This window comes from Heliconius melpomene, chromosome 10 (genome assembly GCF_056956725.1).
Source record: "Heliconius melpomene rosina isolate 202511_hmr_F chromosome 10, ASM5695672v1, whole genome shotgun sequence".
NCBI lineage: Eukaryota > Metazoa > Arthropoda > Insecta > Lepidoptera > Nymphalidae > Heliconius > Heliconius melpomene.
The window spans coordinates 6,121,089-6,138,450 of NC_140398.1; the positions used below are offsets into that span (position 1 = coordinate 6,121,089).

Here is a 17,362-nt window from a genome sequence, read left to right on the forward strand (position 1 = left end):
GTTTAATGTAATGTTATATAGCCTATAGCACTTCTGAAGAATGCAGCTTTCATACAAAACAAAAACAATGAAAATCGGACCAGTAGATCCAGAGATCTTAGCGTTCAAACAAACAAACAAACAAACAAACAAACAAACTCTTCCGCTTTATTATATTAGTATAGATAGATAATGTAAAACAATCTTCAAAACTTATCTAAAATGAAAAATGTCACTATCACTATTATAAATTTTAAACAATGTTGAAACATAATATTATGTTAAGCTCATATATGACAAAGACTAGAAAGCTGTAGCTCACTGTACACTTTCAAAAGCTCCTTGTGTTTATACAACGAGATAATGTTTTCATATTATTTCAAAATTCACATTCATTTATCAATACCTTCCATACCTATATTATAAATTTGAAAGTAACTCTGTCTGTCTTTTACGCAATCAGGGCCAAACCGCTAATTTTATTGTGATAAAATACTCATATAGAGATACTTGAGCGTCTCGGGATGAACATAGGATACTTTTTTTGCTCATATTTGTAATATTTTCGATATATACCAATATATTAAAATATTTATTAATTTGACATGCAATTTATTCCGCCATGTTATCAACAACCGTCGCGTTGCTAAGCAACGATTTGCAAAGTTTGTTACAAACGTCACCCAAAATGAGCTTGCTTAACGCATCTCTCTATTGAAAACTGAAAATAATTTCATAAATATATTTAATAAATAATCGTATAGTTTCTGCGGGCGTAGCCGCGTTCGGGTCCACTAGTTTGTATATAAATTACTTTTCATTGAGGCCGTCGCCACGTGTTACTGAGAGCGTGACGGCTATGAATTCGACTTACACTCAGGAATCAAATTATTTACATTACCTTGCTCGGGTAACAAAACGAATTGTAGCGTTGAGTTTCGCCACTCACCATGTAATAATATCTCGAAATTGAGCGACCCGTAGGGAACAGAGTTATTTAATATTAGGTTGCCCTGCTTACCCTGCTAGGTAATATACCATCGGACCGCAGAATTTTCGAAACATCACGAGTTGAGTGGCGAAACTTAACGCTGCCACTATAGAACTTTTAATTTTTCTACATTCTTACATAGTTCACACGTAGAACGTAACGCACCCAAATAAATTACAATAGAGATAAATTCTTACAAAGATAAAGTCAGAAACAACAAAAATATTTTGGCAAAGCTTACCGCTGTAAACATTGTAACTGAGTTCTTTCGTTGTAAAATATTATGCATTCACAAAAACGGCTTACAAAATTTTAACAGCTCTTTCACGAGCTCTCAGTACAGTGGGTTGGTGTAATAAAATTATTATGACCTTTTAAATTAATTTCGCGTATATATTAAGGTTTTATTGGAAAATAAATTTCATTGTAACGCAATTATGACTAAGCTGACTCTGTGAAGGTTATTGGTTCAAAACTTGTAGAGGAAAGTTTTAGAGAAAATCATATTTTTCCTTTATTTGTACTGCAAGTTCCTAACTTTTTGCCGAATTTCATATAGATTTACGGAAGATACCCTATAGGTTTTGATTACGTGGCAAATATAGTTAAAAATGTTAATATAAACACTCGTGTTGTGTGAAATAAAATACAAATATAAATTCGTAATATTTTTTTCTCTGAAACATCTATAAATTTTTACTTTTCGGACAAATTTCGTAACTGTAGTTGCACGGAATGAATCCTATAAGAATTTTCATTACGCGAATTTCATATAAAATGCAGCAGAAAGATGCATAATATTTGTATCTTTTGATTGCCTTGATAGGTGCATGTTTTTTTCTATGCTGCAAGTCTACAATAGAACTTAAATATTTGACATTAATTTCAGCTTGACAATATGATCCTAAAAAGGTTCCTTTTTTCGGACAACAAAGTGATCCTATAAAGGTTCCATATTTCCTTTTATATTCTGAACCCTAAAAATTAAGCAATTTGTATTAAAAAGGCACATTTAAGGGTTAAAAGAAATAGAAATTATTCCAAGCAGGTTCTGTCTCAGTTCCCGAAGGACCGACGAAGACATTATGCAAATTGTACTCGTATATTGACGGGCGCTAGCAGAAGTCAATTTAATAGGGACAGTGACATTTTATGAAGAAATGTTTTAAAAATCATACGATTAACTTTTTGATTTATGTTATAGAGTTTACTCTGTGTTTGTTATAAACGCGATGGTAATTGGTTCGATTACTCTCGCACTTAGAGAATGGTTTGATCTTGTAAGATAAGGAGTGAGGGTAAGTTCCACCCTTGGCGCAATGTCTAAAATTGAGGTGAAAAGTAGATTTTAAATTACTCATACATTTTTTTAGCATCTAATATTTTTGGTACCTATAAATTAGTAGTCTACTTGTATATGATTTAATTATTTTAGATTTTAATGCAGAATTGTTAAAACATTAAATTTAGTTACATAATTTATTTTTTATACAGTTAAACAAAATACAGCGTTTAGTTCCACGTTACCTTTAAAATAAGCGGAATTGAGAGCCAAGCTTTGTATTAAAAAATCCTGTAGTAGTGCCTACTAGGCAAAAGCTTTCTATATTTAACCTGAAAAATCAATAAGTACATTTAGCACTATTATGAAGATTCATAATAGCGCTAAATATATATAAAATATGGGAAGAACTAGATAGTTCTTCCCATATTTTATATATATTTTCATCTAGAAAGACGTCTTTTAAAAAAAAAACGATAATTTTCCGAAGAAATGGTTCTTCGAATTCGAAAAAGTCTGTGTTCGTTGTGTTAAGTTCTGTGTGTTTTGCCACTTAGGCAAAACTCACCTCCTGGCTTTTCAACATACTTATGTCCATAATACATAAAGTTTAAGCGAAAATTCTAAGAAAAAAATAATTAGTTTAACCTGCGTAATTGAATTAGTCAAAAATAAATACTGAAGCGAAAACAGAGTAAATTAAGGTATTATTCCAACTGTAAATTAGATTAATGTACGAAATTAAATCTTTGCTAATAAAATTGTAAAGGGATCAAAGGAATAGATATTCAAATACGTTTTTGTAGGCCAACTGGGACGTGGTTTGTTAACGACTAGTGGCCACTACGTGGCTTTACTCGCTTAAACCATAGAATTAATCCCGATCTGATTCCATTATTTAAAGTAGCCTATAAGTTGTTCCATTACATCCTTCTAGTGAAAGTCCTATAAAAATTGGTTTCGTTGTTCAGTGCGTGAGCGAAAGAATGCTTATTTGTTATTAATAATGAATAGATGAATATGCTCTTTAAACATATTAGTCCTTCAAACGAATAAACTTATTCTCTGCCTCCCCTGCTATATATAAAACTAGCGGACCCGGACGCGGCTACGCCTGCTTGAAATATAAGAATATAATTTCTATAGAAATATAATTTCAATCTAGATGAAATGCTAAAAGTGACTATTATATTTATTTTCATAAGGATGAATATCAATCAAAATCAAATCAAATGACGCGGTAACGAACGCGGTCGCGTAGCGACGACGGTTGTTATTAACATGGCAGAATAAATTGCATGTCAAATTAGAAAGTATTTTAATTTATTAGTATATATGTGTAATGTAATGTTATATAGCCTATAGCACTTCTGAAGAATGCAGCTTTCATACAAAACAAAAACATAGTAAATCGGACCAGTAGATCCAGAGATCTTAGCGTTCAAACAAACAAACAAACAAACTCTTCCGCTTTATTATATTAGTATAGATATAGATATAGCGTGACCAGTGAGTATAGAGTTTCAGAACTCCATATAGCTGATGCGGGAAAAATGTAAAACTATTTTAAAAATTAACCTCAAAATTAAAATTTAAATCAATATCATTTAAAATTAAGAAATTAATTGAAAACAATGTTAATTTCGCAAAACTTAACAAGGCGGGTTGTACATTAAACAATAAAGTCTTAGAAAGTACAATGCTTGAACTTTTATTATTTATGAAGCGCACTTAATTGTATTTTATCTTTATGTTTGTGTAAGATTTTTTAATAAAATACAATTTTCTTTAGTAAAATACCAAAAAAAATTATCATTTACCATTTTTAGTAAAAGTATCAATTTTATTAGAAAATATTTTTTTTAATTAATTTACTTTCTTTGTCTAGATTAACAAAATATAAATATTTTTTTAAATCATCTATCTATACTCTATACTAATATAATAAAGCGGAAGAGTTTGTTTGTTTGTTTGTTTGTTTGAACGCTAAGATCTCTGGATCTACTGGTCCGATTTTCATTGTTTTTGTTTCGTATGAGAGCTGCATTCTTCAGAAGTGCTATAGGCTATATAACATTACATTACACATATATACTAATATATTTTAAAGTACTCTCTAATTTGACATGCTGTTTAATCTGCCACGTTAATAACAACCGTCGCGTCGCTACGCAACCGTTACCGCGGCATTGTAATATTCATCCTTATGAAAATAAATATAATAGTCACTATTAACATTTTATCTAGATTGAAATTATAGTTTACTGTATAACATTCTAATAAATAATGAAGGAGATGTCACTGATTCCAAATGACCTAGCCTACGGGCGGCACAGTATGACCGACGCGAACGGGCAGATGACGTTGACGGTTTTATAAATTTTCGAACTTTATTTGCTATTTATAATTAATTTAAAATACACTTTGGTTCTCTTCTCATTTTATTTCATATTGTTGGCAAAAAATATCCTTTTAGGTAGTTTTTAGGTACGATTTTTAGGTAATTTTTCTAATATTAACAATATCGTTTAGTTACTTTTACTTCTTATGTTGGTCTATTCCAATTTCTCAAATATTTTTTTCTAATAATATGCCTTTACTTATTATTATTTTTGATTAATTAAGCTTATATTTTCTTACTAATGCTATTGAAAACTGAAAATAATATATTTAATAAATATTCTTATAGTTTAACACTAGAAGTGCCGAAGATTGAGACCCCCCTTGAACCGCCGTCGTGATAAATTTGTCCCATTCTACTTATTATGTTGATTGTTGGTATAATCCAAAAAAATATTATTAAAATAATTAAAAAAAATATGTAGATCATCTTTAATGATCAATTTTTGTTCTTTAACACACATAAAAGTACCAAAAAACTAAACACAAAGAAATAATCAAATATTTCAAATACGTTCTAAGGTCGTGACAACTAACTGAATAACTCTTACAAAATTATAAGTTATTGAAATTAGTTAATATTATTATTAGGCCAAGTAATGCATTAATATATTCTTCATCAGTGATACATCACAGATGATTTATAACATTGCATAGTAATGGCTCCAGAATTCGGTGGAAAATGCCAGCGGGGTGCATAGCACTAGGTTCCCAGGTTCCCTCCACCTACCCTACAATTGCCCACATTTGGTACCGAGTGTTTTTCTAAAATTCAAGCCTAGCTTAGTCATCCTTTCATCTGATACCTCACTTGAACTAGCGGCTACATTTAGTATTGACACCAATTTTACACCACTTTTCAGGCTATTATTTTTTAAGATTATGCATAAATGCATAGTTTTCAGATTTTTTCCTGTACTGGTACTACATGTAGATGCTAACTGCCAAATTTCATAATTCTAAGTTAACTGAAAGTACCTTATTAATTTGATTCCCTTTATAGTGTCGAAATACACGTTTTTTACTATATAAATGGTCATATCTTTTTTTAAGCGTGCTTTTTCAGGAAATCAAGGGACTGTAGATCGTCATATAGTTGATATTCATATACTAATATGAATATCAACTCGATTTCTCTAAGCGTTCCTGAGATAAAGGCAAAGACAGCCGGATGGACAAAAAATGATCTTATAAGGGTTTTTTTTCCCTTAAAAGCTACAGAACCTTAAAAACTTAAGTATTGACTGCTAAACCTACTATTCAATTTTTTTTCCGCCCCCGCATCGTCCTTTCACCTCTACCTCGTCCCCGAGGCATGAAAATATGTCAAATTATACCCTCAAATAATAAAATAATAATGGCGGGACAAAAATGACCCAGCGGCAGCTCTAGGCAAATCTAATTTTTTTTCAAAAAGTATGACTGCTATAAAATTATTTATATTTTTAATTAAATAAAGGTGTAAAATTGGTAATAGTCAAAAACTTTCATCTACATACATTAACAAACAAAAAAGTTATAAACAATCAACCTTGCGTTTGGGACAAAAATGGGACGGCGGCGCTTCTAGTGTTAAGCAGGCGTAGCCGCGTCCGGTTCCACTAGTATATTATAACTATGCTTACTTCAGTACGTGCGGAATACAGCGTAAAACTAAAATAACAGGACAAACATACACTTACGAAAATTAGCACACATTCTTTAAACCCTAATAGATCATTATACTCACACAAAACTAAGTTAAACTGATAACCTCGTTTTTTCGATGTTGGTTAAAGAAATACGCTTAAGTAAGAAATGTGAAATGCCAAAATTCTTATGAAAATTGTAACAGTTATTTGGGTAAGATTATTTTATTTAAATCTTCATCTCTCGGCTCAGATGGATAAAATGCGGTGTTGAGTTGCGTCACTCAACGCGCAATATCTCGAAAATTGGGAAAAGGGGAAAATGGAGAACTGAGCCCCTTAAAGTTATTTCTGCTTATTCTGCTATATTAGGGATAGAACATGAAACTAGAAACCCAAAAAGAAGAAAAAAAAATCTCAATAAATCTTAATGACATTAATTAAGCTTTACGACACTCTTCGAGACACAGAGCTTAAGTTGTGGAATTTAATATGAGGCTAAATAGGTTCATAAGACGCTATGTCATATGAGGGTAAAGAGAGTTCATTTCGTCATATCGTTCTAGCCAAAATTAGTTTTTAATTGCATACTCTATATGCACTAAGTATGCAATTTAGATAGCTTTGAAGATAATGATGATTTTGCTTAACTACTGGTAGTAGAATTGTTGGTGTGTTAGATAGTATATGATGATTATAGGTTCATATTTATTTGAGGTAAGTTTTATTATTATTATTTGTTTTCTTTTTAATCTTGTTTTTTATGAAAAAAACCATTGTCGTGCAATGGGACGTGTGGCGTTGGGACCGATCCCAAATCCCAAATCCGATATATTACCGATAATACCTTACCTTAACTTCACATACTGTCTTGAATTCAAAAGAAAAGTGGACTATAAGAGTCTAAATACTAAGTTCTCTGAGATGTTAACAATATAAATAAGTTGTAACAAAGGTATAAGAATTTCGACGTGGCTTGATGAGAAGTTATAAGCTTGTTAGACCCATTAAAGTCAGTTAAGCTGTTCTGGACATCATCTCGGACTAACGGAAAGACAGACAGAAATTTTAAAATACTTTTTTTGAGTTTTGGTATCGTGTAAATAAATATATGCACACAAGACAAGGTTATTTTTAAATTACAGGCAGACTTTGCAATTTTATTTATATACTGTATAAATGAAAATAGCATGTTTTATATAACTATCAACTTCAACCTTCTTGATATAAATACAATATAAAATATTACTTTATTTAGAATAACAAGTTCAAATCATATAAAGTTTCACAACAAACTACATACAAGCTACAAGCTTAGCTCATTTGCATGTTATTGAATAATAATTTATATATTTCAATAAACATACTTGAATAGGATAGGAGGAGAAGGATCACCACGTTTTTTTTTCAGCTTCACGCTATATTACGAACACAGCGAAGTATCCGGCACAAAGCATCTAGTGTGAAGACACTCCACGTACCCACTGAATAAAACAACATATTTTGACTGGCGGAAGTTAACGCCGCAAATAAAATAATAAAATAATATTTTTTTTACTTTTAACTTTTAAGCTTTATAGATAGTACGTCATTCTAAACCTACGCAGTACATAACTATGCGGACCTAACTTGGGCTTAGAGCCAAATGAAAACCAATATGTTAGTGTTTTTATTTTTTATACCGAACAGATTTACTCTAGTTTTCCTGCTTTCTTTCTATATATAGAAGTTAGTTAACAAATTAAATTGAACTGTCAATTTGTCAAGTGAATTGGACTTTTTAGGGAATTTTACATATAAAATAAAGAAAATTTATAATATGCTTGCTAATATTACTCAGTAATGATGACAGGTTTGGGATGGTCGAGAGAATAAGTGATGGAAGAAATAAAAAAAATGTGAAGCACGAATAGCAACAGAGGCAGGGTGAGGACCTCGGTTGACCTTCGAGAACACAGTAGCGATAATAAGGTTACGTATGAAGGGCATGTGTGAAGAAATCAGAATTTATTTAATTTTCTTTTCCTTTTATTTTCAACTTTTATACATATATATGAGTATGTCAAACACCGTTAAAATATTTTTTTTAGCGATATTGTAATCTATCGAAACATTGTAAGCTTTGTAGGTGTGACCACAGAGCTAAGAAAATAAAAAGGTGTCAATAAAATGAAACTTTATTTATTATGTGATATAAAGTATGTTTGTTGTATTGAGAATTCTTTTTAGGTATTCAAGAATTTAAATATAAACAATTAAGAATCCAGATTAAACCCTGTGACTTTTAGTATTTACTGTATGTACTAACGCCACCTCAGGTAGCTATTTATTAAATTTAATATATTTTTCATAATGAAGGTGTTTAAAATAAATCGTAATACAAAATTTCAACTAACTAAAATGACCTGCATGTAAACAAAAAGCGAAGGAAATACAGGGAAATATTCTGAAATACAGGATAATAGGTGGTAGATAGTCGCAAGCCCTCCCTAGGGGTGAATCGTGTCATATCGTACTATAAATTTTGTCATCCCACTGCGACCAGTGGCTTATAGATTATACGCTGAAATTGAGAACACTTAACTTTCTATTTATGAATATATTTTTTTAGGGTTCCGTACGCTATTACTAAAAAAAATGACGTAAGAAAAATGGAACCCACTACTAAGATTACACTGTCCGTCCATCTGTCTGTCCATATCTCAGGAACCGTGACAGTTAGACTGTACAAATTTGCATAAATGATGTATTCCTGTTGCCGCTATAACAACACATACTAAAAAACAAAATAATATAAAATAAATATTTAAAGAGTCCTCATACAGCAAACGTAATATTTTTGCTTGTTTTCACTGGATGGATATTCATAACGATATCAGGTAGATGCTTGAAATTTTCACATAATATTTAGTTATATGTTCTCTATAATAGTAAATAATAAATTAAAATCAATAAACTTTTAAATAGGGACTGATCCGTTCAGGCTCGAATCCGACTCGCATTTGACCTGTTCTTTTAGCGTTGTGCTGTAACCTGCAAAACAAGGTAGGCTCAGGGAACACAGTGTTAAAACACTCCGTTCTCCACTCACAGCGAAGTAAATATTTAAATAATACATTTTATTTAGTAAAATACTTTGGAGCGTGTCACTGTGGGACAGCTACGTCTAAGGCGCTGTCTTGTTACTCTTGTCTAATTATAAACGTTGAATAAAAAATTCGGCTCATTTTACCGTAAGCGGAAAACAGTAATATAATTAATTCTACGCCCACTTTTAAAATGTAAAGGCAAATAGTACTGAATGAATATTGCTTTTTTATTATTAAACAAGAAAAAAGGAATTGAAAATTCTCTTTTACATTTTTACAAATTCCATTCGAAATTCCATGTCATCTCTACAAGGTTATTATATTTAGGCTTAAAAAAATCCACACTGAAATTTAAAAAAGCAAGAAAAACGATATTGCTACTCATACAAAGTCAGGGCGAATGCTAGTCGCTAGTAAAAAACATACTGAAATAATACAGTGTTATATCACTTACAAACAATAAAGAATAAAATTAAAAAAATAAAGGAACACCAAGCGTAAAATACGTAGAATATTTTTTGATTTGAAACCTTTTGTGTTTTAAAACGCGAAACTCTAGAACAATAGTGGCATAGACCATGAAATAAAACCAGTTAAAAATAACTTTCTGTTAAAAATAACTTCGCGGTTTAAATTGTCGGTTAAAATACCATATTGTTTTTTCCCACTAAAAGTCACTGAAATAGTCAACAGCTGTTGCAAAGTGAAAATGTTTTTGAAATACGAGTAGCTTAAAACACTTTGGGTTTAGCGATTATTATATAGTAGATACGTAATAAAGTAAATCTTATGATCGTGAATGATTTTATTTAAATGTCTTTGGTTTTATTGTGGGTTCGATCTCCGTGGGGTGTAATGATTATTTTTATTTCTTTTTAGCTTCAACTGTATACCAAACTTATCAGATTAGTCATAGGGAAAATAAGAATCTGGTGTTAAGAGATTCCGTTCCCATTAAGACACTTCCGTTCCTCACATTCCGTGGGTGGAGCTCAACGCCGCGCTTTGGTTCATTACCAGAGCGAGGAAATGAAAATATCAAATATATTACTTTCGTTACGGTACTCAGGTACCGTAACTCAAATATCGATGTTTCGAAAAAATTGCGGACAATGAAAACTTACAAACCAAACATTCAAAAGTGAGGTAAACGTACCTAATACATGCGTGCTATGTTAATATATACCCAGCGGGCGAAGCCGCAAGCAGAGCATAAGTGCCTATACTATAAAATATATATTTAAAAACGTCACGAGGAAATTATAGCAGTAATATTTTATGTTAGCCTTAATTCTGGATACTCATATTAATTTTAAGCTTTTAAGCCCATTTAATGTGATGACTGAGTTTTCATACATGGATTTATTTTAAGTTAAATTTCGATATGATTTTTGTTTTTATATAGTAACAATTTTTATTTATTTAGATTAAATAATTTGAAAGTAAGTGAGGAAAGTGTAAAATATGTCAAACGTGGGTGCACTGCGTCACTATGGTCTCTATATTTCTATTAATTTCTCACTTAATTTAAGATGTTTTAATAAACAGTTCTTTGTATAATAAAAAATAAATCTTACAAAACGGAAATCTTCCAGAATTCCATATTGAAGATTATAAATGGAAAAATTTAATAACGACGTCTCCAAAAACGGTGGAAAATAGCTCGTCGGTTCGAATTAGATCAGATCTTTAGTTATATATAAATAGATTTGTTCTATACGACCTTGTAAGATCTTGTAATTGATTTCAATCATATTGAATTCACATCTTATCTTGTCTTTATCTTTACCTAATATTACTAGGCTGAAGAGTAGGTTTGGTTGAACGCACTAATCCCAGGAACTACTGATAGGAATTGATTTTATTATTGAATTGCACTTACCTCAGAGTCATCTTCCGCATTATTAATAAGTAACGTTTGTAAGTAGGGAAATGAGTGTCTAAGCATTTCTTCTCTCTATCCCGCTAAATTCGGGAAAAAGCGTAAAGCTGAAACTCATCTATTCTCATTCTCCTATAAAGCATACTTTCGATGAACGTATATCGAAAAGAGTAGTGATTCTTTTCTACTTCTTTTCAATAGTTTTCAGCGGTTTATTGAATAATGTTTTTTATGACATAACTTAGTACCAACAATTTTCTAAGAAACTTTCAAGCATGTTAGAATACTTAGCATAGCAAAATTCCTTAACCATCGTTCGATCATTGTTTGTAAAGTTTAACTTTGTAACTTATAATCTATTTTAAATATATTATCTAGAAATAATGTAGAAAAAAGACGCTTTTGTATCGGAGTCGGCAAGAATTATCCTGTTAGCGATGGTGCTAGATTCAATATTTCCTAAGGGGCATGATTACATTTCTCCACTTTCTGTATAATGCGGCATTGGTTTTAGCACGTAAAGTTTCTAAAATGGACCTAACATCAATAATGGATCACGTAACTAAACGCTGCGCACTGCATTATTTCTACTTGAATCATTTAATTTGGGGAGTACTTCGACAAAAATAATTAACAAAAAAAATTAAAATGTGGCCGTCGTGACACAGCAGCCCAGTGTATATGGTGGCATATACATTCAATGTTTAAAAAAATTGGACAATGCGTGGCAAACGGAGGATCTTAGCACTGGTGTCACTCTGCGTACCCTGCTATATGCGGGATATGGCGTAAAGCCTAAAAAAAAATAAAGATCCCTACTAATTTTATAAATTAGATTATGGTATTTTTTTATATAAATATTGTGAGATTCTATTATAAAAATATATAAATACAGGTTCTAAAGCTAAACGTGTAATAGACTGCGAAATTAAGCCATTATTATAAATATTATCTTTGAAATATTATGATAATATCTATGTTTTACATCAAAATATCATTATATCAAAATTTATGTTATAATGTGCATTATGTTAAGATCGTTGACTTGAGCGTGTAACGAAAGCCTATAGAGTACTGCCCATGAACTCATATTTATGAAATTTGGCAAGATATGAGAACTAACATTAGAAATAAAAGGAAAAATCCGAATAATGATAATTTATTTGTATTTCAAAGAACAAAACCATTGCAAACTTATATTTGTTGTTTATTTCACACAAAATGAGTGCATACGGCCGCAAACTTAAGTTTGTCAACTTTTATAATTGTGCTTCCCTTTGGCCCACAATACTGAATTTTTTTTTTGTTATTATTTTTTTTTAATAATAGTTCAAAATTTTTTATTTCAGGTACTAAACCCAGGACAGCGATGTCGGAGGGGCAGAGGTGCCTGGGTATTGTCGTGCTCCTTATTCACACAGTCATTGGAAGTGGGGAAGGTATGTATGTAGTGTTTAGATTTTGTTTACTTTTAGTGTTTTTATTAATTTTATATTTATATTGCATAAGAAAATTCTAATTTTATTTATGAGACTTGTGGGTTTGATTTCATTTCCTTGCTCTAGTAATAAGACATCGCGCGGCGTTTAGTTCCTCTGCTGAAATATACTTGAAAGATTACAGCTTAAACAGGTAAATGCGTACTAATTTAAATTATTATAAGAACTATTTCAATTAATACAGATTTAAATAAACATGTTCCATAAGCATATTATGTTGGTAAAATTATAGTTGGCAAGTACACTTGGTAAATTATTTATATACAATTAAGAAATACTATAATATTATTAACCCCCGATGCAAAATGAGTAGTGTTATATAACTTTAATTTTGATGTGTTTGTCCGTAACATCTTAGCTCCTAAACGAATAAACCGATTGTGATGCGAATTTCTCTTCTAAAATCGAGTCCATCATTCTATTATTCATCTATACTTCTATACTAATATTATTAAGCTGAATAGTTTCATTCGTTGTAAATATATCATACATAATCCTTAGTAATTTCCGTTTTACCACTGGTAAACCTCAGGGACAGCGGGTGAAGCCTCGAGTAAACGGTAAAATAAAAAATAAAATATCAGTAAAAAGATAAAATCAGTTGGTTTTTTTAATGCTAATAACATAACACCTATCTGAGAGCAACGGCCATCTCACCTGACCTACTGACATGTAGGTCAGTTTCTGTGGTTGAAGCCTAATTTAAGTTTTTTGCTTTCAAAATTAATTGCGAGTAATTGAATATTTAGGTGATTATGAAGATATATATGAGGCCAGTCATGGCGCAAGGGTACAAGCATGCGATTATAAACGCGACAGGTTGTAGGTTCGATTTCCACTCGAAGAAATGAAACATTTATCATTTCATTTTCACGCTGAGGCAAGAGGCAAAACGTTGTGTTGAGTTCTGCTACTTAACACGCAGGTGGTCTGGTCTTACCTCAGGCACTTAGAATGTGTCATATGCATACACAACTTTTAATTACTTCCATTTGCCTTTACGTCTCTAGCAAAAGCTAATAAATAGTATAATTAAGCCACATAAAGAGATGCATCGTAACTAACTAACTAACTAACTAGTAAATTCTAAAGAAGTGGGGGGAGAACGTTACGTGGCATAAATACAGTTTCTACCCTAGATGCTCTCATTAGCCGGTCGGTAATAGGCTTAATGACTTCAAACGGTTTGCATTTAGAAAATATTCTGTTTCGAAGAGTTTTCTATATTTTTTTCTTTTTTTAGCTTTACCTAAATTTCGGGACAATGTATATTGAGAGGTGGAACGAATAGAGTTTCTACAAACTTGTATACAATAAAATACAATACAATACAATAGAATAAAATAAAAATGTATCACACGTTATTTTTAAAAGACAAAAAGAAAACAGAACAGATATTTGTGGAAGTTACTCTAAGAACGAATTTATTGGTTTAGTTATTGCATTCTGTGAGTCAAGCCAAGGCTTCTGGCGAATGGAATCTTATTACGCGCTTTATTTCAATATAAAGATACATATATATAAAGAATTCACGCCAAATAAAAATCTTATTTATACATTTTAATTCAACTTTTATTGAGAATACATTAGAAAAGTAAAGAAATAAATTATTTATGGAAATTGACTGAAATATATTTTTTCCTTTATAAGTTACTTGTTATTTTAAGAGATAGGTAAAAATATTTTCAATTTCCGTTCCTATTGAATCACTTCTGTTCGCCATTTGCGGCTGAATTCTGCCTAAAAGTGTGAATTATTTCATTTTCTCGAGTGGCAATCGAACCTACAACCTGTCGAGTTTACAGTCGCACGCTTGTATCCGTGGGTCACGAGGGGCCTCTAAATATGTTTATAATAAAAGTATTTTCCAGTACAAATTATAAATCATATAATAATTACATTATGTAAGAAAAAGCCTATTGCCGTGCACTTGAAGTTGTTAACAAGTGAATCTCAAGCATTAAATGCTGTAGTGCGGCGTATCTTTAGTTTATGCTTCTTTAAATTCAATGTGTATTTAATTTAAAAATAAATAAGAAATTTATTTTAGTTTTTTAGAATTATTTTCATCACAAATGTTTTAGGCCAAGATCCCAAAGCTGCCACACCTATGTAATTTAGCAAAGCCGAAACGGAATCCACAAAATGACCCACCTATCCATTTCTTACGTTAGCGGGTCAAGTTTCATACTAAAAACTAAAGTAATAATAGTAAATAGTGCAATATTCCATGTAACATATAGAGAAGCAAGCCAAAACAAAGTGTGGTATTAATAAAACTTGTTTGCAAAGGCAACCTGCCAGGGCCTATATAGAATGCTTGTAATCCAATCACTTTGATGTACCAATATGGGGGTCAACCAAAAATGTTACATAGAAGAAGTTTTGATATAATAATAATATATAATATTCGTTTTAGCCTGTAACTTCGCTTGTCCAAATTAAAAAAAAATGCGTTTTTACCCTAATAAACATCACCTAGTTAGCCAGTCAGTTATTGAAGAATTGTTTTTTTATCTCGTACTTAGCAGGATAAACAGTGGGAATTTAGGAACCTAATATTAAGACAATCCGTTCCTATTAAGACACTTCCGTTCCCCACTTTTGCCCATTACACAATGGCTCTTGGATTTGAGATGGAGGGAGAGTAGGGAATGAAAGCGTATTAATAAGAACAGTCTCTTAGCACTAGGTTCCCAGGTTCCCCTCTACCTACCTACGAGATACTACGGGAAGCTAAAAAAAGAAATTACTATATTCCCTGGCTAAGGATATAAAAAGAGATAAAAAAAATCAGACAAAAGTTTTATATTCTTAATAAAGGAGACGTTACAAGTAGAATTATTTAAGTACCGCTTGTAACCCCTCGGGTATTTTATTTAACCGTACAAGTTCTTTTCCTTGCAAGAATTCAACGTGTCTCTTTGTGAACTTACATTTTGATGGTCGTTATTGTTGCGGTTATTCATTGTCGAGTACCAAAAAGAATGGAATTAGGGAAACGCAAAACCCTCGGCCTTCCCGGTTTTTTCTAACATAATTGTGTTTTGGGGGTTATAATTTTCTTATCGTCTTATCTTGTTTTATATTTTTTGGCAGAAGTTATTTTTGACTTACAATGGAATTTAACATGTTTTTTACTCAAACCATAAATAAGCTCTTTTTGTGGTATTTTTTTTTGTTATAGGTAGGAAAAGTTAAAAAAAATATAATAATAATATATTAAAAATACATATATATTAAAGTATATATCTTTGCTATGATTACACAATAGAAAAAGTATGCCTGATACAAGTAATGTGTGTATTAAATTCACATCTCAAATTATTTTTAACTACTTTATTATTCAAAGTACTTTTCTTCGTTACAAAACCGCACGTGCAATTCTATTGTAAGTATTCCCGGATGCCTTCAAGGCAATATGCCAGCTCGTTAAGAAACGTTTTAATTTTAGACCATTTCAGTGTCTACCGTCTCGTCGACGAAAACCTGTGAAAATGCAGCTTTATTTGACAAAATATATGAGGAATTGTCGGTTTTCTGGAGCGTGAAGCAATTAAAATGAAGGGTTGAAATTATAATCGCGATTATCTTAAGAACTACTGGTTCGAATTCAAAAAATATTTTTGTATTGCATTATAATATTATTGGGCATAAACAATATCACCCATATATTTACACAACAGTTACAGGATAGTAGTTATCAATAAAATTTATCAAAGTAACTAATTACTAAAATAATTTACAATTTTTTCCTGCCCGTCGTCGGGTCGTATAAAAGAAACATAAAGACTGAAATAATAAAGCATTTTTCTATAGAAATACATATTTTGTAATAATATTATAATAGTATTGAAATTTCTTTCAACTTAATCTTGCTAATAAATACATTTTAAAATATGATCCAGTTTACTTAAAGCCAACTATTATATCATTTTTATTGTTTGTAAAGATAAATATTACAATATTTCTCCTAAGAATAAGCTTATTTTATTTTTCTGTTTAGAAAGAAGAGAGCAACGCGGTGATATATATTTGCAACTGCACTATAAATTTTTAAGTATACCTACCTATGTGTTTAAAAATTATGTTGAATTCCGCCACTCAACACGCACGCACATGATGAATGAAATGTCCTATCAATAGCTACCATGTTTTAGGAGGAAAAGCGTGAACCCGTAAAAAAAAGCATTATTATTATTATATGAGTATAATTTGGTGCAAAATTTTACATTTTCTTTTCATATAAAGACTAGAAAACGGAATGTACTAGATTTTCTTTCGTAAGCTTAATAGTTTTTGATAAAAAACACTTATATTACAGCTTATTAACTAACTTTACTGTATTACGTGATATTGTAATTATCCCATCAAACACCGTAGACACCAATTACCTACTCTCGTTAATACTGACTTCAATGTGAATACAAATTAGCGCTATCTGTTAATTAACTGAAGTAGCTTGGAAGTGTCTGATTATACACATGGTTTGTGGAATCCTCGAGTTTCATTCAAACAGCTTCGTCGATTTTTCCTGCAATGCCTACCCTGGCAAAGAAACTTAGTGCTAAAACACTCCGTTCCACACTGCATCCTTAGACCTTCGTCCTTC

At 31.1% G+C, this 17,362-nt stretch overlaps 1 protein-coding gene across 2 annotated transcripts in view; it reads left to right on the plus strand.

Annotated features, from left to right (window-relative positions):
• LOC146535313 (uncharacterized) overlaps positions 1-17,362 on the plus strand; it is a 212,387-nt gene that overhangs the window by 163,048 nt on the left and 31,977 nt on the right. For both annotated transcript variants that reach the window (XM_085191359.1, XM_085191360.1), the window contains exon 2: positions 12,601-12,690. In XM_085191359.1, the coding sequence (XP_085047485.1) occupies positions 12,601-12,690 (90 nt within the window). The remainder of the gene's footprint in view (positions 1-12,600; positions 12,691-17,362) is intronic.